The sequence below is a fragment of the Serinus canaria genome, chromosome 12 (assembly GCF_022539315.1).
Source record: "Serinus canaria isolate serCan28SL12 chromosome 12, serCan2020, whole genome shotgun sequence".
Lineage (NCBI taxonomy): Eukaryota > Metazoa > Chordata > Aves > Passeriformes > Fringillidae > Serinus > Serinus canaria.
The window spans coordinates 408817-429760 of record NC_066326.1 but is presented as its reverse complement, the minus strand read 5'-3'; the positions used below and the strand labels follow the sequence as shown (position 1 = coordinate 429760).

The 20944-nt window shown below is 48.2% G+C and overlaps 2 protein-coding genes across 7 annotated transcripts; one reads left to right on the top strand and one right to left on the bottom strand.

Annotated features, from left to right (window-relative positions):
* Positions 1-439: 439 nt before the first annotated feature.
* SEC13 (SEC13 homolog, nuclear pore and COPII coat complex component) lies at positions 440-6873 on the bottom strand. 3 transcript variants are annotated; one of them, XM_030228206.1, is made up of 9 exons: positions 6786-6873; positions 6467-6511; positions 5378-5493; positions 4801-4952; positions 4117-4250; positions 3201-3334; positions 2594-2714; positions 1655-1801; positions 440-1289 (listed from the first exon to the last, which is right to left on the bottom strand). In XM_030228206.1, the coding sequence occupies exons 1-9, from the start codon at positions 6786-6788 to the stop codon at positions 1179-1181; spliced, it is 963 nt and encodes a 320-aa protein (XP_030084066.1). In that variant the 5' UTR covers positions 6789-6873; the 3' UTR covers positions 440-1178. The 3 variants fall into 3 exon arrangements, with proteins under 3 accessions (XP_030084066.1, XP_050835124.1, XP_050835125.1); XM_050979167.1 differs by lacking the exon at positions 6786-6873 and adding an exon at positions 6679-6748; XM_050979168.1 differs by lacking the exon at positions 6786-6873 and having other exon boundaries at positions 6380-6491.
* Positions 6874-7012: 139 nt separating this feature from the next.
* LOC103824142 (cullin-associated NEDD8-dissociated protein 1-like) lies at positions 7013-20880 on the top strand. 4 transcript variants are annotated; one of them, XM_009099357.4, is made up of 15 exons: positions 7013-7227; positions 9364-9507; positions 10735-10889; positions 11299-11422; positions 12069-12325; positions 12935-13040; positions 14104-14249; positions 14410-14702; positions 15116-15257; positions 15846-17351; positions 17700-17795; positions 18476-18645; positions 18754-18918; positions 19215-19322; positions 19528-20880. In XM_009099357.4, exons 1-15 carry the CDS (start codon positions 7160-7162, stop codon positions 19753-19755), a joined length of 3708 nt encoding a protein of 1235 aa, XP_009097605.1. In that variant the 5' UTR covers positions 7013-7159; the 3' UTR covers positions 19756-20880. The 4 variants fall into 4 exon arrangements, with proteins under 4 accessions (XP_009097605.1, XP_018779987.1, XP_050835122.1 ...); XM_018924443.3 differs by lacking the exon at positions 7013-7227 and adding an exon at positions 10157-10227 and having other exon boundaries at positions 9376-9507; XM_018924442.3 differs by lacking the exon at positions 19215-19322.
* Positions 20881-20944: the final 64 nt, after the last annotated feature.

Sequence of the window (20944 nt, the reverse complement as noted above, 5' to 3'; positions counted from 1 at the left end):
CCCAATCAGCGCCAAGAGCCCGCCCGGGGCAGGGCTGGGCCCTGAGGGCGCCGGGACGGCTGGAACTGTCATAAACCTGCGGCTCCGCTTTTCCACCGGCTAACGCTGGTTTTAAAAATAACCTCAAAGTGCGCGAATGGGTTCACGTCCTTCTTTCTTCCCGCATGACGAGTAAAGTTGTAAGAGCAGAAAAGGGAAGCTGGCACTGCTTACCTTCTCCCTGGGAATTGCCAAGACCAAAGGAAGAGCAATGGCTTTCTAAAGCCTTGTCTCGTGATATACCATTACAGGGGAAAAAAAAAAAAAAAACCCACCAAAAAAGCCAAGCCCTTGGAAAGCTAATTACATAGATGGGAAGAAGTACTGTGGTTTGGCTGAAGACACACTGTAGATTGCCTTGAAAAGACAGTCCTGTGAAAAGATTATTTCATACAGCACATCCAGTTTTAACCAATAGGATTTTATTCTGTTGGTATTCTCAAGAAAAAAAATAATCCAAACAACTGAGGTACAGTACAGAAGTGTGACTAAAAAAAATAAATCTTCAAACCATGGTTTGATTTACTGGTGTTGGTTAAATAACCCAGTTTGAGATTATTATATAGCAGAAGACATATGCATTCCACTACTCCTTTTCATCTTCAAGAAAGCAAAAAGACTTTTACCAAACACGTTATTTTCAGAAAGACACAAGTACAACGTCACTGTTACCAGCAGGGCTAGCTAGCACACTACCAGCTAACCCGAGAACTCCACCATCCCATTTCCTCACGTGAAACAAAGTTCTGGTCTTTGAGGGCACAGAGCATCAAGGAGTATCACACCTCGTTGTTTTGACAGTTTCCCCCTCTTCTGTTGAAGTGCCTGAACTCTGACCACAGCACAGCCACTCAAATTTAACCCCTAAGCCAGAAAAGCAGGGAATAATTTCTACAGTATCAAGGAGTAGTATCAGGCACAGTACTTGGCTATACTGTTTATCTTAAATTTAAGGGAATGTCAATTAAGGCTGATTATCGACATATTGTAGCCTCCCAGTAATAGAGTGCTCATAAAATTGGATAATTGTTTCCCATGTTCATGTCCAGTTTAGATAAAATCAGTTCTCATCCAGCTAAAGACACATCGCAAATCAGGAACAGTGGTCACTTGTTGCAGCTGGAGTATGCCATGATGCATCACTGCTCATTCTGCTGTCCTTCTGTCACAGCAGACACCCCTCCTTGGCCCTTGTTCACGTCGCTGATACACGCCCACAGTCCGTCTACCGACTCCTTCCACAGTGTCACCTCAAAAAAGGAGCACGAACAGCTTTCAGCTTTAAAGAAATCCTGTTTCCCTTTTTCTTGTAGCTACCACAGCATGGGTTTGGTGATAGCCTGTAGTCATATGAGGAGAGTATGTGAATTGTCAGTACCCCACAAAATGAAGCTCAGCCTGCATTTCTACCCTCCAGTAAGGACTCAGAATGCAGTGCAAGCAGTTTCCAAAAGTTATGGTCTTCCTGCCCTCCTGGTTATTCAGAAGAAAAATGTCCCCATTGCAGCAAAGGAGACTCTATGACAGCCTTGTGTTAAACACATGACAACAGTTTCATCTCAGCTCCTCTAGAAACAGGGTGCACAGGGGTAAAAGCCAAGGCAGCAGTACTCACTTTGTTGTCTCCTCCAGACACTGCAAGGATGTTGGCAGTGATGGACCAGCTCACGTGCCAGACAACATCATTGAACTTGTGCAGCAGCTTTGGCGACCAGGAGTTTCCAGAGGCATCGTCACATGTCCAGATAAACACTCGGCCATCCTGCAAAAGCACAGAGACCAAGGCTGGGCACAAGAAACATAACCTTGAACTGCCCTTGGAGCTACACTTCTAAATCACAGCTCACGCACCACCCTTGATGTGTGTGCATGGATTTGTGCTCAGCACAGCAAGAGGCTGTCTCCTTGCTATGGATAAAGGCAAGGCAGGACCACAGCTCTGATGAGAAAAACTACCAACAAACAATGACTTGCAAATACCAGAGAAGAGCCCCCACAATACATATGTATCAGCTGAAATACTTCCCCAGAATGAGATTTTGTTTTCCACTCACATGGCAGGAGCTCACTAAGTAGTCTTCTTGATGTTAAAAAAAAAAAGCATTTACAGATTAGCAACAAGAACACTGACAACAGTCAATATAAAGGCTGACGACATCAGAGCTGATTAAGAATGCCAGTTATTAGAAAACAGTATTTTTAGAAGGAAGTTCAGTAAATTTGATCCCAAAACACTAAATATGACATTAGTTGTAAGGTCTTCCTCCTAGTGAGACCATCCTGCTCATGATTTTCCAACCAGAAGCTAGTCTTTGGTACAGAGGCACACACACTCATAAACCTTTGTCGGGAAATGCTTCTATTGGGCTTCTGAGATTGGGAAGAACAGGAGTCAAAGGCTCTTATGCGGAGACCCAAATACAGCAAAGGATTGCCAAAAGGACCTGTTACAGCAGCTCTATCCCTACAGTTCCTTCCCTAGAGAAACAGGGAAGGAAGCACATGGAAGTGAGCACACCTAGTGCCTGGCTCAGTCGCTCCAAAGAAACCTCACCTGTGAGCAGCTAGCAATGGTGCTGGTTGGCAAACCTATGGACGGAGCCCAGGCCACGTCTCGTACCCAGTCACTGTGAGCCTCCAGCTTCTGCTCTTCTTTCCACTGACCCTCTTCTTCCCTGAAAACACAACCATATAGTCAGAAGGGGAGCGGCAGCATCCTTTATCATTTCATGCCCTGCTCGGGAAGGCTTTGGATTGTAGCATTCAAACTCCTTGTTCATCAATGCAATACAAAGCGCAAGTGTTCCCTACTTCTCCAAAAATCTCTATGGCTTGAACTGACAAAATCCCCTCCAGGGTACAGAAAGCAGCACAGGCAAAGAGGTTCTGACCTCCAGTTAATGTCAGAAATCTGCTATTACCAAAGTGGTAACCAAAGACCATTACAAACCCACCCTTGGAGACAAAATCACACAGGGCTGGCACAAACTGCAAGAATCATGGGAGATACTGTGCATCACTAAGTATCCATTTTTAAAACACTTTTCTAAAACAGTAATTTGAAGATGATACAATAGGGATGCCAAAAATATTACTTGAGATACTAACAGGGAAACTCAAAGCCTAAAGTGTCAGGTTTTATCTGGCAACAGCGCACTTACTTCCAGATCTTGACCAGGTTGTCACAGCCACCAGATGCAAATCTTTTGATGTAGTTTGGCTTTTGACCAGAGGGTTGTTCTATAAGGCTTCCTGGTACAACAGCAGGAGCCCAGCTAACTGCATTACATCCAATCTAGTTAATGAAAAACATCACTGTTAAAATTGCTTACTTTAATTAACTAAATAAATAGATAGAGGCTACTGAGAGGGTGAAGAACATGTAGCATATTCTCTATTGAGAAAGGGGAATAAGCCCATCTCACAAAAACTGAAGTCTTGCACAATGCTGGATGAACATCGTATGAATAAGAAATCCAGATGCAGAGTAACCTCACTAAGGCACTTACTCAGAAAGCCTGAGGTAGCTAAGGGTATTTGCACACAAAATAGTTCATCCTGGATGTGCAAATAGAGGAGACAGAGACAGAAACTGCAAAGACAAAAGGCACACACAGTTGCTAAGATTTAGGAATACAGGAGTAGAAGGAACCTTTGGTCCTAAGCTGAATTTCTTTCTACTGGGGGCCACTGCCATTAGCTTATTATATTCTGCTTAAACAAAAATCACCACAATTTTGGGAAAAACAGGAGTCCCACAGTTTTTTCCAGCTGGTGCAGGTATTATTAGGACCAAGGCCATTTCTTACCACGTAATTTCAGCACTGTGTTTAAAAATAATGCCCAATAAACAGGGATTGCCAGTGCTGTTTAGTGAACTTCATCGTATTTCCACTTCATTTTAGTGACTAAAAAGTATACCTGCCTACTCTGAATGAACTGAAACTATTCTTGGTTCTGGATGTTCCACATAATTTCATTGCATTTCAGTATTTATCTACTCAAGCCTCTGAGGTATCACCTTGGTGTTATCTGTAGCTCTGGGAACTCTGGGCTGCTCCAAAGGACCAGACTCACCGTGTGTGCATTGCTGATCTTTTTGACTTCCCACTGCCCATCACCCGTGTAGCTCAACAAGGAAATGGCCCCATCAGAGCTCCCACAGGCCAGGATCAGTCCATAGTCGTGTGGTGCCCAGCAGACAGAATTCACTGGGAAGGGCAAGACAGACCAGATTACAGCACAGGGCCTACCTAAAACTGACAGAACAATTCACTGACTGGTATCAGTAGCGCTGTCACCAAAAGCACGTGGCTTTGAAAGCTGAGAATGAGTCAAATTTCAGCAAAAGCCAGTGAATTAGCATTGTTTACTGGGTAACAGATCTGCATTGGGAGGGTAAATAATCTGAACAAAAGAGTTTCAATTTTAAAACAAAGTACAGCATGCAGTCTTTCTAACTGGAAACAGACAGTATTTTCCTCAAGAACTCAGTTCCCTGCCATCTTTATTTGAAAGCTGACTTATTTGTATAACAACACCTACAGACACATGGTATGAATCAGTAGGGGCTTATCTAGCAATACAACCTTAGGGAAATATCCTGTTAGTGCTGAACACATTTGCTCTCTCTTCAGTTTTTATCCTCTTCTTTTTGACAGAGGCTTTCTTCCTTAACACTAACAGATTTATTTCAGTCTTACCCAAATCCCCTCATCTCCTCAGTCTCCCTTCCCAGCTCCACACTCCAACCCTCCATACCTGAAGAATCATGTCCCGTGTACTCGTAGGTCTTTTCCCAAGTGCCATTTTCTTCCTTCCAGATAATAACCTTCCTGTCATAGGAGCAGGAAGCCAAGATATTCCCATACATAGGATGAGCCCAGGCAACCTGCCACACGGGACCTTCATGCCTGCAAGAAACAGCGTCATTAGGTAAAGGTGAGAGAAACCCCTTCCAGCTGCAGCTGCCTCACAGACCACCGATGTGAATCGCTACCCTGGGAAGGATTAGAGCTCTGACAAGAGGAATGAATAATGCTAAGATGGCAATGTTATTGCCCTGACACAGGGCTCTCACTGTCACAGAAAACAATTCACACTTGTATCAGTCCCTGTTACTTCTTGAAAATCACAGGTGCAAAGTACTAAATGAATGACCAAGCCCCACTGTGCTTCCCACTGGGGCTCTGTCCCCACCCCAGCTATGAGAAGTTCTTCAGCACAGTCTTGGAGGAGTTCACCCTAGAATTCAACCTGCACTCTGTGCTGCCCAAGGGCAAAAGGACAAAGCATGAAGATTTTGCCCTGATTGACCTCTCATGTTGTGACATCTCACCCTCTCAGGTCTGCAATGAGGATCTGCCCCCCGTTGCGGACATCGAAGATCTTCACGGAGCGGTCTGAGGAGCAGGTCGCCAGGCGCGTGCCGTAGTAATCCATCTGTGCATCGTGCTGCAAGGAGAGCAGGGAGAGCTGTGCTCAGCACGGCGCTCGGCCTGCTGACCGACCACTGCAGCACAGCTGCCCCAGGCCCCACACACCGGGGCCAGAGGAACGGTTTTAAACAATCCAGGCATGCCACACAAGCAATTTTTTTCCCCAACTGCTTCTTCAATCACTGTACAAATGTTAAACGGAAGGAATCCAGGGAATTCTGAGCAACAACCACAGCATTTTCATGACAGGGAATTCAGGCTGCTGACTACAAAGCAGTGACCAGTTATGTATTTCTATTTCTTAAAATGTGAAGTGGGTGTACAAATACTGCTCTTAATTATATTTAAAACTTCACCATCACTGAACCACAGAATCTTTAAGGCCGAAAAAGACCTCCAAGGTCACTGACTACAACCTTTGACCAACGGTTGTCACTTGTCACTAGACCAGAACACTGCGTACCACATCTAGTCATTTCCTGAACCTTCAGGGATGGTGACTACACCACCTCCCTGGGCAGCCCTTTCCAATACTTGATAGCCTTTTCTGTGAAGAAATACTTCCTGAAGAATTAGGCTCACCTAACTGGGCTCCTTCCTTCAACAAATTACTTTCAAACCTTTCTTCCTACCCACATTAATACATCTACTCCCAGACACATCCACTTAAAGGAAAACCATTTTTATCAGCTGAAGGTCTGTAACAGCAAATATACACACATCTCTATTAATTCACCAAAAAGGGCAGAAAAAGCCCTCACATGAAAATTAAGATTTTAAATAATTTCCCCTTTCCTCCCAGCCAAGTTTTTCTCTCCACACAGTAAAAAATGGCAAGATCAGGATCTCAGACAGTATTCTGCATCCAACACCCCCGAGTGTTCTCTTTCACGAGCACATACATGTCGCCCTCAGTGCTCACAGAGAGCCCCAGAGCAGCTCTGTCACAGCAGCCGCCGGACCGGCGGAGCAGCTTCCCGCAAACTTACGATCATGTCCTCGTGGGACGTGTCCACCGTGTTAATGACCGACACCTGCGGGGAGAAGGAACAGAACGAGCTCAGCGCAACAACGCGCGGCCGCGGCCCCTGGAGCCCCGGTCCATCCCCGGCCGCCCAGCCGGGTCCGGTGTACCCTGTGGCGTGCCCGGTGCCCCGTGTGCCGTGCCCCGGGCTGCCCGGGCCGCGACGGGAGGCCGCACCTGGCTGCTCTCGAGCCCCGCAGCGGGACGCCGTCGGTTCCCCGCTCCCTCCTACCCCGGCCCCCCGGCGCTGGCGGCGGGCCCGGCCCCGCTCGCCCCCGCCTCACCATGGCGGCGGCGGCCCCGCGGTGCTCCCGGCCCGGCCTCTGCCCGCGCGCTCAGACGTGGCACGCCGGTCCGCGCACAACCGGCCCCGCCGCGCCCCGCCCGCCTGCGACGACGTTCCGCCCGTGCCGGGTTCCGGGGGCGGCCACTGCCTTGGCTGGGCACGGAGAGGGCGAAGGGCGGGAGCGGCGACTGACCTGTCCTGCCTCGAGCGCCGCGAGCCGAGCCCGCCGAGTGGCCAGAGGCACCGCCGGGGCCCGGACAGAGCCCTTCATCGGCCCTCAAAGCCGTCTGTCCCGGCTTCTCCCGCCGCCTCGGGGCCGCCCGGCGCGGAACGGATCGGGCGGCGACGCCGGGCCCCGCAGAGCCCTCCGCCATGGCCAGCGTCTCCTACCACATCTCCAGCCTGCTGGAGAAGATGACCTCCACCGACAAGGACTTCAGGTGTGGCACCACGGGACAGGCCCTGCGGGCCGCAGCCACCTGCGAACGGCGCCCCGGGGCCCTGGGAGGAGGGGGCTGCACGGAGAGGGGTCGTGCCGCGCCAGGAGCGGGTGCGCAGGAGACCTGAGATTTGCATCAGTTGTATTTACAGGGTATCTAGCCGACTGTATCCTAGCTGAAGGGACATGTAGAGAAGCTAGAGGAGCTCCCCTCCCTTGCCTAGATTGGTGCCTGATGAAAGTGGAAGGGGGAATAAGTCTGGGCAGCTGGGCTCCAAGTTGTTATTTGTTTTGTGAATAAAGAACATCGTAGCAGAAATGCTTCTAGTTTGTTTTGATAATTTGTGAGATAGTCAGTGCATTAAAAGGGGTGAGTAGACTCCCGTGTCCCTGGGTGATCTGGGTGATGGCTGCTGCACATACTGGTTCTGCTCAGATTGCTTGGAGAACTTTTTCTGTGTTATGGGAGAATGTGCCTTCCTAACAGGACTGAGTTGCTTCTATTTCTTTATTTATGTCAGCAGAAAAGTTGGCATCTTTTTAGGGTTAGATGGATGGCTCAACATCTAGGGCACTCTATCAAAAAGTAATTAAAACTGACATGTATGAAAGATTTCACTCCTTAGGATATTGTTCTCTCAGTATCAACCTGGAAGATAATGTTTAGGGTTACTAATCCCTCTCTTAGACCTCAAAATACCAGACTTGGTATTTTGAGGTATAACAGAGGGGTTAGTAATAGCCTAAAAGTAGGTTGATTTTTCTAGAAGCTGCTGATGTTCTCAGACGTTGAAATAGGTACTTTATAAAGAAGTCAGTGATAGAGCAGTTGTACAAACAGTCTGTTCAAAGAATTTACAGTTAACACTCCAAAGCAGATGTGCCCAACACCAGGCACGTCATGTCAGAGGTGGCAGGGCCACTTCCTCCCAGCACATGGCCAAGCATGACCTGTTATAGGGCCAAGTTTCCCTTGTTCCCCTCACAGATGGATGTGTTGGTGAGATCTCGAGGTCCTGGGGCAGGGTGGCAGCAGGCAGCGAGGCCAGAGCGGGATGTGCAGCCCGTGGCCATAATTGGTCATGCTGGTTCGGCACAGACGCTGGACTGCGGAGCGCAGCTGAAGAGCTCTGGCAGAATCAGAAATAGATTGCACGTTAACATCTTAGGGCACGTTACTGCTGTTTGCTCACTCTGGATTTTGGGCTGGCTGGGGAGCACCACAGCACTCTCTCGTTCCAGGTGGACTTCACTGCTGCTCAGGAATGGCCTGGCAGATTGAAGCCTCAGATGACAACTTGTACATGAGAGCTCTTGTGTGCTGAATGAGTGACATCAGAGCCTAATTTAAAAAGGAGCTGTCATTTTCTAACAAGAGAGAAGGACTTCATGGTTCCTGTCAGACATCCATTCTGTGCAGGGCTAACATTGGAAAGCAGCTAACACACGATAGCCGCACTGAGATTTCTTAGAACCTCAGACTCCTATATACCAGCACCTTTTGCTTTCCTGCTCCTGGGAAAATAGATACTTTCCAGAATTTCTCAATATCCATTCTGTTCCTGTTAGAAAACTGACAGTGAATTGGGTCTTTGTTTGTCTTTCTAATCTGGAGTGATAAATACTCGATTGGTTTTGCTCACAGCAATCTAAATATAGCCTAGTGCACTTCTGAGGTGTAGTTTGCATGGAGTCATTACTTTCTTTTTTCATTTTTGAAACTGAAAGGACTTGTCCATGTCTGGGATCATACTGTCAGTGCTAAGTTAGCCAGAAAGAACAGAGCCAGGTGAATTCTTAGACCCCAGACTGCTTTTCCTAGGCCAGGTGAAAATTTGGTGAAAAAAGCCATCATGATTTTTTTCTTGCATAGTTAACCATCTTGATTTAGTCACTGAGAAAAAATACACATGCTGAGTGCCACTTTTAGAGCTTTTGTTTACCTGACCCCTGTTAGGTAGTTATCTACTTGTAAGATAGCAGTAATTTTCCTTTTTCTTAGGACAGTGTTGTAAGTTACTCTTTGGTAGTGTGTTTTCATACAAGCACCAGCTGCCAAATTCTGCCCAGGTGATGCAAAGGTGATGCATTTGTGTCTGCACATCAGCCAGTCCACTTTCTCCCTGTGTCCTTTCAGGTTTATGGCCACCAATGACCTGATGATGGAACTGCAGAAAGACTCAATAAAACTAGATGAAGACAGTGAGAAAAAAGTTGTGAAAATGCTTTTGAAATTGCTGGAGGACAAAAATGGGGAAGTACAGAACCTTGCTGTCAAATGGTAAGAGCCTACACAGTAATAGCCATGTTTCCTGGCACTTACAAAGCCATCACAGACTGCAGAGAGTGTGAGAGCAGAGCCTGGCCTTTCACACCTCCCACAAACCTCCTTTGCAAGGGACTTTGCCCTCTGTTGCAGGCACTGCAATTTCTCCCCAGGTAGACACTCTCAAGGGGTGAGCACACAGATACCTTTGTAGCAACAAGAGATGATTTTGAAGTACTTCAGTGTTCCTGTTATAAACCTTACCACGTGGAAGGCAGAGCCCTAGGATTTTATTTCTTCAGGGAGAAGCACACTTAAAAATTTTGCTTATCAACCTCTTGACCTCTCTCAGGCTTTGAAATCCAGTGCTGAATTTCTCCATGGATCTATTTTTGATAGCAATGGTACTAAACATGTTCAGCCCTCATGGGCTTTAATTTCAGGTCCGAATCCTTCTCCTCAAGGGAGTTTTCATTGAACTTTATAATGCACTTGGATTTTTTCCCTGCCCCGACTCTGAATGCAGCCTGTGCTGTTGCTTTGTCTTTGACCATTCCCATATATTTTTAATCCAAGTGAACAAAAGTAGCAGGTTCCTCTATTAGTGAATCCTCTGATAAAGGGATCCTGCTGCTGATATATTCTTTCCCATCTCTTTCCCCAGCATGGCTAAGTGGGCGCGTTCAGTCTAGAAATGCCATTGAATGGCTCAGTTCACCCCAGGGCTCCAGAAAGGTGGGCCATTTAAAGACAACTTTGGGTTCCTCTATTTTTTCCTGCTGTGGATCCTATTCATATTCCCTTCTTTTCAACCATGTGCTGCTTCTATCCCTGTTCTTTCCCTGTTATTTTTGGCTCTTTCTTTTTGATTCCCACTGTCCTGACTTCTTTTGACTCCTCTCTCTGCCTGGTTTGGGTTGGTTTATTCTGGGTTTTAAAGCAAAACAGTTGGGCACTGAGCAGAGGACCATCTTCTCAGCTTCTTTGCCTGGTTATCTCTGGTTGTATCTGCAGTAAGTCCATACTCATTGCAATCTCTCATCCATCCAGAGTGTGATAATAAGGAGGCATCAAAATGGAACCAGGAAAATTTCCTTCCTGTGCCTAAGGGAGGTGCTTAGAGCAGAATGTCAGTCATTCCCAGATAGGTGGCCAGGATCTTTAAGAAGGAGCAGTTGATGGTTTGAAGGACGTGGACAGTTGGATTAGGCCCTTCATCCTGACTGGCTTCTCGTCCCGCAGCCTGGGCCCGCTGGTTGGCAAAGTGAAGGAGTACCAGGTGGAGACCATCGTGGACACGCTCTGTACGAACATGCTGTCGGACAAGGAGCAGCTGCGAGATATCTCCAGCATTGGCCTCAAAACAGTTATTTCTGAGCTGCCACCAGCTGCCACAGGTACACTGTCCGTCACCATTTGTCACTGAGGGACGGGGAGTCCCAGCCTTTGGCAAAGGGGGGAAAATGTAGAGTCCAGAGCCTGAAAGTTACCGATTCTTTACTCACCTGCCAGAGGACAGTCTGTGAAATCAGGGGAGGGACAGTAGAGCTGAGGTACCAATGGGTTGAAATGCAGAATTAAATGAAAACTTGAGCTGTATTTGGAGCTATGTATCCCAAAAAAGCATCAGCTTTTCAAGGGATACCTGAGGCTCCCAGCAACAGGATTTTCCTCTGCAGCCATCTCATGAATCTGCCCTGATTAGATCTCCCAGCGATCATTTCTTTTTTCAGTGTACAAGGAATTGAATGGTTCCTAGTGGCAAAAAGTGTTAACTGACAGCAGGGAAAAATATCTCTCTTGCAGGTTCCACCATGACAGCAAATGTGTGCAAAAAGATCACAGCCCAGCTGACAGGAGCCATTAGCAAGCAGGAGGATGTGTCTGTGCAGTTGGAAGCTCTTGACATCCTGTCAGATATGCTGAGCAGGTACCAGGGGATTTCCTTCTGGCAGCTGTGCATAGAAGTGGACTGCAGGGATGTGTCTGCTTTTGATTTCTTTATTTCCCTAATCCTATTACTGGGACTTAAAAACACAGGATTTGGTTGGCTGCTCCTAGGGAATATCTGAGTAGAGCAGGTCCCCAGCAGGGATGAGAGATAACATGCCAAGCCTTTCTGTGCTTGGGAATGGCAGTGCCTCTGGTGATGGAGCCCACAGAAGCTTAGCTCACACAAACATGGAAGGGTGAGGGCAAAGCAGGGAGGTTTATTTTAGCCCTATGAGCCCATCATGCACGCTTTTTTTTTTTTTTTTCCTGGCTGCCTCTTGTTGCATAAGTCAGAGTGACAGTGTCATATGTCATCTGCATGCAGGAAATTATTAGCACACCCTTGGGTCTTCCAGAAGGACACAGTCAAAAACTCCTCCACAATGGAGACAAATTACCTCTCCCTGTGTTTTACAGACCAAGTCAGTGTTCAGACCAAAATGACAAACCCATCCTTCTCCTCCCCCTCCCCACAATGTGCATGAAGTCTCCATAGCTGAAGGATTTTCAGATTTGTTGCTGCCAAGAGGGATTTTTTCTGAAGCCTTTGACTTTCACCTTGTGCCTTGTTCTGTTCATTGCAGGTTGGGAGGAACACTCTACTCATTCCATTCCTCCATCCTGACCTGCCTGCTGCCCCAGCTGACAAGCCCCAGGCTGGCAGTTCGTAAACGGGCCATCATTGCCCTGGGGCACCTGGTCTTGACCTGCAGTGGAAACATCTTCTCAGAGCTTACAGAGCATCTGCTGGCAGAGCTGAAGAGGAATGAGTCCACATCTACCACCAGGACGTACATTCAGTGTGTGGCTGGCATCAGCAGGCAGGCTGGGCACCGCATAGGTAGGATGAGCACCTTGAAATGGTGCTGGGAAATGTACATGCATTTTAGAGCAGCTCCTCTTAGTGGTAAAAGAAGAGTGTTCATTGTTCTTAATGTATTAGTAGCTTCTGCTTGTGATCCCCTCTGTGGCTCTGGTCTGGTTCTCTGATCTCCACTTGCAAAAGCGACACCAGAGTATCTCTCTGGCTGTCCTTTGCTAGTGACTAAAGTCTTCCCCTCAAGATCTTGCAGCTCTTGCCTGAGGTTCACACCTCTGTGAACCAGGTCAGTGGATTCACCCCCTTTTAAATGACAGAGGGGATGGCAACATATTGTATTACTTGTCTAAAAGACCTCTGCCAGAGTTGAGATTAGGTTCTAAGAGATCTCTAGTGACAGCTCTTCTGTGAGTGAAATGCCAACGAGGGGCTGCCGACAGGGAGCGGAGATTGGCTGCTGAAAACCAGCACAGCTGATTTTGCTGGGCTGCTGGCACCTTGCCCATGAGGTCTGGGGCAGGAATGCTCCACCAGGCACAGGAAGGAAGTGGCAGCTGGTTGAGTTCTCAGCTGCCCAGGTGAGTGAAGGCTGGAATGGATTTTCACTGCTGTTTGCTTTGTCTTTCCCAGGAGAACACCTGGAGAAGATAATTCCTCTGATTGTTCAGTACTGTAACGTGGATGACGACGAGCTGCGAGAGTACTGTTTCCAGGCCTTTGAGTCCTTTGTGAGAAGGTGTGTGCCCTTGGGGAATGCCTCTGCACCATCCAGGGCATCAGTGTCCTCCTGGTGTAAATATCCATATATTTAGCATCCTCGAAGGAGGGCCATCCTGCATGTATTCCTGTTGGGAAGACAGTTCACATACAAAATCTCTTCTGCACATGCAGAGTTGGACTGGAATCATGAGCTGCTTTACCTCAGCATGTAAGGCTGTCCTTCTGTATTGGTTTTGCAGGAGTGGGAGTTTTCCTTGTCTTTGGTGTGTTCCTTAGCTAGAGGGAACTGCCTCGCTCCTGGTGGCTGGAGGGAGCTGGAGGCAGCAAGGGGGTTGGGCAAAAGAACTGCTGAGCTGCAGCTCTCCTGTCATTTGGTCAAACATTTACTGCTTGGAAAAGGAGCCCTGCAGAGCTGCTGAGGTGGTCTCCCGAGGAAGGGAGGATTCAGCCAGGGTGTGTTATGTGTGCATTGACACATACAGGTAACCAAGGGCCACCAGCAAACCACAGCTGAAATGCCAATAGTAGGTTTATTTCATTATCTTGCTAATAATACTTGGTGACAGAGACACATGGGGACACAGGTTCTGTTTGGCTTAGTTATCCCAGCTGAGAGAAGGGCAAGGGGGCCTGCTGCCTGCCTCACTCTAACAAAAGGCTTCCTGAATGTCTGTGAGAGTGTATTATCTCTCCCCAGGAATTGTACTTCTGAAAATAGGCAGAGGATGAACAACATTAGGTATAAAAAATGGAGTTTTCCCACACTGACATCTTTAGCATTCCCAGTTGCAAGGTCACTTTGAGTAAAACTATTCCCTCCTCACCAAATCTTCTGGTTTTAGCTCAGTCCTCCCAACAAGGTGAAGGCAATTTATTTATTTGTCCTAAAAAAATTATTGCTTCCTCCCTATAGGGGAGTGTGGCCTTGCTTCATGCACAGCAGGAAGGAACATCTTTGGTTTAACTCATATTATCAAAATGATCTGTGAAGCACTTTGTGATCCTTTTGAGCTTAATAATATTTGGATATTTAAACAGCTTAGTCTCCTATTAACTCTTACAATTTTCATTTGTGATAGGTGCCCAAAGGAAATGGACCCTCACATCTCAAGTGTGATGGGACTGTGTTTGAAGTACATTACCTTTGACCCAAACTACAACTATGATAATGAGGAGGAAGAGGAAGAGATGATGGAAACTGAAAATGGGGAGGATGAAGAGCAAGGTGCCTGCTTGTGAGGATGGCTGTGCTCAGCAGAACACGGGGTTAACATTTCTCCCCTTCCTGCTTTCTCCTCCTGGAGAGGGCAGCTCTGAGGATCAAGTGATCCTTTAGCTGCAGTTTTCTCACAATTGCACCTTGTTTCCCCTTGTGTTGTTTTTAGAAAGCGATGACGAGTACAGTGACGATGACGACATCAGCTGGAAGGTCCGCAGGGCTGCGGCCAAGTGCCTGGAGGCCATTGTCAGCAGCAGGCATGACCTCCTGCAGGACTTCTACAGAACTCTCTCCCCAGCCTTGATAAGCAGGTTCAAAGAGAGGGAGGAGAATGTCAAAGCTGACATCTTTAATGCTTACATCTCCTTGCTGAAGCAAACACTGCCTACCCAGAGCTGGCTGCACTCTTCAGATGCCTCTGGCAAGGATGACGTTCCCTTGACAATGCTTCAGAACCAGGTGTGTGAGCAGGTGGTGGCTGGGTTAAATCACAAAGCAATGAGAAGTAGCTACCTTGGGAATGTACCTATCTGAAGGGGCCCTGTGGCAGGCATCTAGAGGGCCCCAGATCCAGAGAGGGCTGGCTGTTTACTGTCTCCTGCCATTCCTGGGGGAAGAGAGCTGGCACAGCAGAGGAGTGTGGGAGTACAGCCAGCACTGCTCCTCCACCAGCCCTGGCATGTGTGCAGCTGGGGCAGGGTGGTTTCTTGGTGAAGTGTCTGGCTGGTACCTTACTACAGCTGTTGCTCAGGAAACTCACTGAATAAATTGTGGTAGAAATGTACCAGAGTGAGCCTCTGAGAGCAGCTGGGATGACTGATGACTGAGGTGTACCTTTGTGTACCCTTTTCATTTGCTTCTCTAAACTGCAGGTTCCCAACATCATCAAGGCCTTGCATAAGCAGCTCAAAGAAAAGAGCATAAAATCAAGACAGGGTTGTTTCAGCCTTCTGACAGAACTGGCCAGTGTTCTTCCTGGCTGCCTGGCAGATCATATACCTGCACTTATCCCTGGTAAGCTTGTCTGTGGTCTGGGGTGAAGCAGCAGGGCTGGCAAAATCCATTCTGAACACATGTGCTTCTTGCCTGTGTGTTCCAGTTTTACTCCTGTGAGTTATTCTGCTCAGCATTAGGACAAACACATGAAGTTCTGCTCTGTGCTGATGTGCTGAACAGCTCCCAGATTAATTGTGGCCTCTGCGCTGAAAGCCAGGATAAAAACATGAAGTTCAATTCCACAGTCCCCTGACAAGATGCTTTTGGGAGGGCCTATTCCAGCCTCCTCTGAAAGCAGCTGGAATTGTGCAGTTACCACACTGAGATCAGAAATACCCACGCCACTTCCTTTTGCAAAATGCAGTGGCATTTAAAAAAATTTTTATATTGACTAATTCTTTAATTTGCCCCACCACATTTTTCTCTGAGCTCTCTGACCAGTGGGCTTATGAAGCTTCCCACTGCTGGAAAGCTCAGGTCTCACCTTTGCTTTTGGTGTGATTGTATAATGAATATGAGAAAAGTCTCCTGTGATTGTCCCTGGCTGGATCCATGAACGTCATTCTTTGGGAAAAATATGACATCCTGATATTTTCTTCTGCACAGGTATTGTTTTCTCCTTGGCGGATAAATCCAGCTCCTCCAACATGCGGATCGACACACTGTCCTTCCTCCACGTCCTTCTCTGCAACCACCAGCCAGAGGTATTTCACCCTCATGTCAAAGCCCTGCTGCCTTCTGTTGTCACCTGTATTGGAGACCCCTTTTATAAGATCACGTCAGAAGCTCTGCTGGTAACTCAGCAGCTTGTGAAAGTTATCAGGCCCTTGGACAAACCTTGCACCTTTGATGCCAAGCCCTACGTGAAGGACCTTTTCCCTGGTACTCTGAAGAGGCTGAAGGCAGCTGACATCGACCAGGAGGTGAAGGAACGTGCCATCTCCTGCATGGGACAAATCATTTACAACTTGGGAGACCATTTAAGCACTGACCTTCAGCCAACCTTGAAGATATTTCTGGAGAGGCTCAAGAATGAAATCACCAGACTGACAACAGTCAAAGCATTAACCTTAATTGCTAGTTCTCCACTTAAAATAGATTTGAGACCTATCCTAGGGGAAGGTCTCCCCATTCTAGCTTCCTTCTTGAGAAAGAATCAACGTGCCTTGAAACTGAGCACTCTGAATGCTCTGGACATCTTGGTTAAGAACTACAGTGACAGCCTCAAGCCTGCCATGATTGAGGCTGTGCTAACAGAGCTCCCTGTCTTAATTACTGAGAATGACATGCACGTGTCCCAGGTGACCATCATGTTCCTCACAACTTTGGCCAAGGTTTATCCATCCTGTATCTCCAAGATCAGTGGCTCTGTCCTTGCTGAAATCTTTCAGCTTGTCCACTCACCTTTGCTTCAAGGAGGGGCCCTGAACGCCATCATCGACTTCTTCCAGGCTCTGGTCCTGACAAAGACGGCTGCCATGGGTTACCCAGAGCTGGTGAAGCAGCTGACAGGACCCGTTTACTCCTCGGGCTCGGCCGGGGCCTCGCTGACGTTGCACAAACAGGCATATCACTCCATCGCAAAGTGCGTGGCAGCCCTGTCCTCAGCCTGCCCAAAGGAAGCCCCTGCGACAGTGAACCAGTTTGTCCAGGATGTGAAAAGTCCCAAGTCCAGCCCTGCTGTTCAAGTGCTGGCTTTCCTCTTCCTGGCCGAGGTGGGCCGCACCACGAACCTCAGTGCTCAGAGGGAGCTCAGAGCTGTCATCCTGGAAGCGTTCTCTTCCCCCAGCGAAGAGGTGAAATCCGCCGCCTCCTACGCGCTGGGAAACGTCAGCGTTGGCAATCTGAAGGAGTATCTGCCCTTCATGCTGAAGGAGATCGGGAGCCAGCCCAAGCGACAGTACCTGCTGCTGCACTCCCTGAAGGAAGTCATCAGCTGCTCCCCAGCTGACAGCCTCACGCCTTACGTGGAGGATATCTGGGCTCTGCTCTTCAAGCACTGTGAGTGCACAGAGGAAGGGACACGCAACGTGGTGGCGGAATGCCTGGGGAAGCTGACTTTGGTGAACCCTGCTGAGCTGCTGCCACGGCTGAGGAAACAGCTGTCAGCAGGTAATGGGTAGGGCAATGACCAGAGCAGGGAAACGCTGCCTTCTGGTGGAAATTCATTTTGTAAACTGCTTGTGGCTACAACAGGGAGCAAAGCCAGTTGAGAGGAGAGCAGGTAATGAGATGGATCTCACTGCAAGGGGGATCAGAGGAGCACTGGTCTGCACAAGAGCAGGAAAGTGCAGGGAACAGAGACTACACAAGATTCAAACACAGAGTTGATAAGAATCCTCTACTCCCTTATCTCTGTAACACATGTATAACAGGAACAAGGGCAGAATATGTACTACAGTTACAGCAGTGATTTTCTCTCTTGATTTTTCACTGTTTTTCTTCCCCTCTTCATTGCAGGCTCCCCACATGCCCGGAGCACAGTGGTTACTGCCATCAAGTTCACAATTACAGACCAGCCTCAGCCTATTGATGCTCTCCTGAAAGGCTGCATAGGTAGGCTGGTTTGGAAAGGGGTGTGAGCTGGGGACATGGGACATTGGATGTTGTTAGCAGCTCAGAGATTTTCCATTCCTGTGTGAACCTCATCTAATCCAGTTAGTTTTTATCAGTGTTTCTCAGCTTTTGCGATTAAACAACAACACTTACTGTGAGTCCTTGCTAACTGCACTGATGCGTTGCTCTTGGGCTCATCCCATAGCTTTTTAGAGTGCTTAAGTTCTTTCTTCATGTAAGCTCACCCCACAAAAAGGATCTTCAGAAGTATAACCTACACGAGGAGTGTCTGATGTCCAGGGAGCCCACAAAAGGACCTGCTGTATAAAACTGGCCCTTCTGTTTCAGAAAAGTTTGATTAGATGGGATCTAAGCAAGAAAAATCCCCCACAACTTCCTTGAATAACAAAGCTATCTTATTTGACTTTAGGGTAGAGTAGCTAGAGTCACATCATTTGTTTTTATGCCCAGATGCAGGATAGTCATGTTTCTTAACTGTATCCCAAATGGAGGGAGAGAAAGCATTTTAAATGGCTCTAACAGACTGTGCTACTAGTTGTTTTACCATAAATGCTGTCATAACCAGCCTCCTTGAAATACATCCCAATGTACTTTAAATTACTGCAAAAATGTTGCAGCCTGTTGGCTGCAGGACTGACTGATGTGTTCTTATCCCACAGATGACTTCTTACAAACTCTGCAAGATCCAGACCTGAACGTTCGCCGTGTAGCTTTAGCCCTGTTTAATTCTGCTGCTCACAACAAGCCTTCTTTAATCCGGGATTTACTGAGCACAGTCCTCCCCAGCCTGTACAATGAAACCAAAGTGCGGAGAGAGCTCATCCGGGAGGTAACGGGGCTGGGCAGGGGACACACGGTGACTCACAGCAGCCTGCGGGCCCCGATAGAGCTGCTGCCATCTGCTTTGGTGACAGCTGTACTGTTTGTCTTGGTTCAGGTAGAGATGGGGCCATTCAAGCACACAGTGGACGATGGCCTGGATGTGAGGAAAGCCGCTTTTGAGTGCATGTACACCCTGCTGGAAAGCTGCCTAGACCGGCTGGACATCTATGACTACCTGAACCACGTGGAGGATGGGCTGAAAGATCACTATGACATTCGGGTAGGTGCTGTGCCCTGATTTTCTCTGTGAGGCCTGAGCTGCAATCAGACTGTGTATCCCCAGAGCCTTGTGGTGCAGTGTCCCCAGGGCTGTCAGCCCTTTGCAGACACCTGCAGCATTGCACACACCTGGGTCAGCTGCAGCTCCAGCCCCTGGCTGCCAGGGGTGCGCTTCCAGCTCTTAGCAGAGCCCCTTGCACAAGTGCAGAGGAACCGAGCTCGGTGCGGGTACAGCCCAGCCTGTCAGCAGAGCTGGGTGCCCCGGAGCACCAACCCGTTTTCTCCCCTCCTGCCCAGATGCTGACGTTCATCATGCTGGCGCGGCTCTCGGTGCTCTGCCCCAGCGCTGTGCTGCAGCGGCTCGAGCGGCTGATCGAGCCCCTCCGGGCAACCTGCTCCACAAAGGTGAGAGCAGGATGATGCAGGGCCCCGGGTGGGTCCTGCCTGAAGCTGCCTCTGCTCCTGGCCTTCTCCCTCAGTGCTGCTGAGCCGCCCACTTCCCTTACTTCCCCAGCTGGAAAATTCTCTGCTGGCCCTTGCTGCTGTGTTGGGTCTGTGCCTGTATGGGCTTTTCTAAATGCCAACTGAATACGGGGCTTTGGATTTGCAGGTGAAAGCTGGTTCGGTGAAGCAGGAGTTTGAGAAGCAGGATGAGCTGAAGCGCTCAGCCATGCGGGCAGTGGCTGCTCTCCTGACCATCCCTGAGGTGGAGAAAAGCCCAGCAATGGCTGAGTTTTCATCCCAGATCAGATCCAGTCCTGAAATGGCATCACTTTTTGAGAGCATTCAGAAAGATTCTGCTTCCCTCCCCACCTCAGAGTCAATGGACATGAGCTAAGATGTTTTTCCCCACCACCCTCCTGCCTTGGGATGCCTCAGCCAGACACCAGCTGGTGGGGAAGAACAAATGCTATTGGGCTGCTCTTCTGCCACAACCAAGTCCCTGGGCAGCCCCAGGAGAAACTGGGGATGGTGTGTTAAATGTGGTAGCTGGACGTGACTGGCTTGATCCAGCTGCCTTCCTATCAGACAGCTCAGAGAATTGGAATGAGACCTGAGATCAGGGAATACAGCCTCATATAGGGGAGGGGCTGGAAGATGAATATTCCCATTTTTTCAGGGTGTTGTAAGGGGTGCACAAAGCAGTCACAGTTGTGATTCCATGAACAATGGAAATTACTTCCTCAAATGCTCCTTACTGCAGTACAAAGGTTTTTAATCACTGCACACGCACTTTCTACCTTAAATTGCCCAAGAATGTATTTATAGTGTTTAACTAAAAAACATGGCTAAAAACTGGAAGCCATATCTTTATTAATGAGTTCATCCCACAGACCTTTTGGGAAGGGAGACTTGCACCTGCCAAGCCGCTGAGGATGTGCAGGGCAGGGGGGTTACCCAACACCCCCACCCTCCTCCTGGGGCTCCAGTTTGGCATTTGGGCAATATGAAGCTTTGTTGCTTGGCTTTCTTATTTATGGTTTTGACTGCAAAATACCTCAGCCGTTTTCCCTGAGGGATGATTACTGTTTCAGTGAAAAACCCTCCTTAAAGCTTTGCTTTGCACGAACACTGGCTTCTCTCTACCTTTGGAGTACCTTGGTGTTGGTATCACCAGCCACAAGGGTCTGCTGGTCCTGGTCATGTATGACCAGCAGGCCAGGGGTCAGTGTCACAGTCACAGGGCTCAGAGGTGGCAGCAGGAGCAAAGGGTGCAAGCACAGTCCTTAGTGGCTGCTGTGCTCAAATCCTGCTTTGGGCAAGAGAAAATGCCTTAAAAGATAAAGGTTTTAACAGCCAACTAGAGAATGAGGCAATCATGACACATTGCTCTAGCCGTGAACTGCTCTGTGCTTTCTTTTCTATTTTGACAGAGTGGTTGATGTGAATAGTGTTTATAGTGCTGTGTGAAAGGACATCTGTTGTCTGGGTGGTATAGAAAATAAAGTACATTTTGAAGCTGTGTGCCCTGAGTTCACTGACCATCACCATGACACTGCTGCTTGAGTGCCCCTGACAGCAGAGCC

Excerpts from the sequence above, each read along its gene's own strand:
- SEC13 (XM_030228206.1), bottom strand. Across the intron at positions 3,335-4,116 it reads AGATCAGCAATGCACACACG|ATTGGATGTAATGCAGTTAG; the intron begins GTGAGTCTGGTC and ends TTCATTAACTAG. Across the intron at positions 2,715-3,200 it reads AACCTGGTCAAGATCTGGAA|GGAAGAAGAGGGTCAGTGGA; the intron begins GTAAGTGCGCTG and ends TTGTGTTTTCAG.
- LOC103824142 (XM_009099357.4), top strand. The coding sequence starts at position 7,160 with ATGGCCAGCGTCTCCTACCACATCTCCAGCCTGCTGGAGAAGATGACC. Across the intron at positions 11,423-12,068 it reads CTGTCAGATATGCTGAGCAG|GTTGGGAGGAACACTCTACT; the intron begins GTACCAGGGGAT and ends TGTTCATTGCAG. Across the intron at positions 13,041-14,103 it reads TTTGAGTCCTTTGTGAGAAG|GTGCCCAAAGGAAATGGACC; the intron begins GTGTGTGCCCTT and ends CATTTGTGATAG.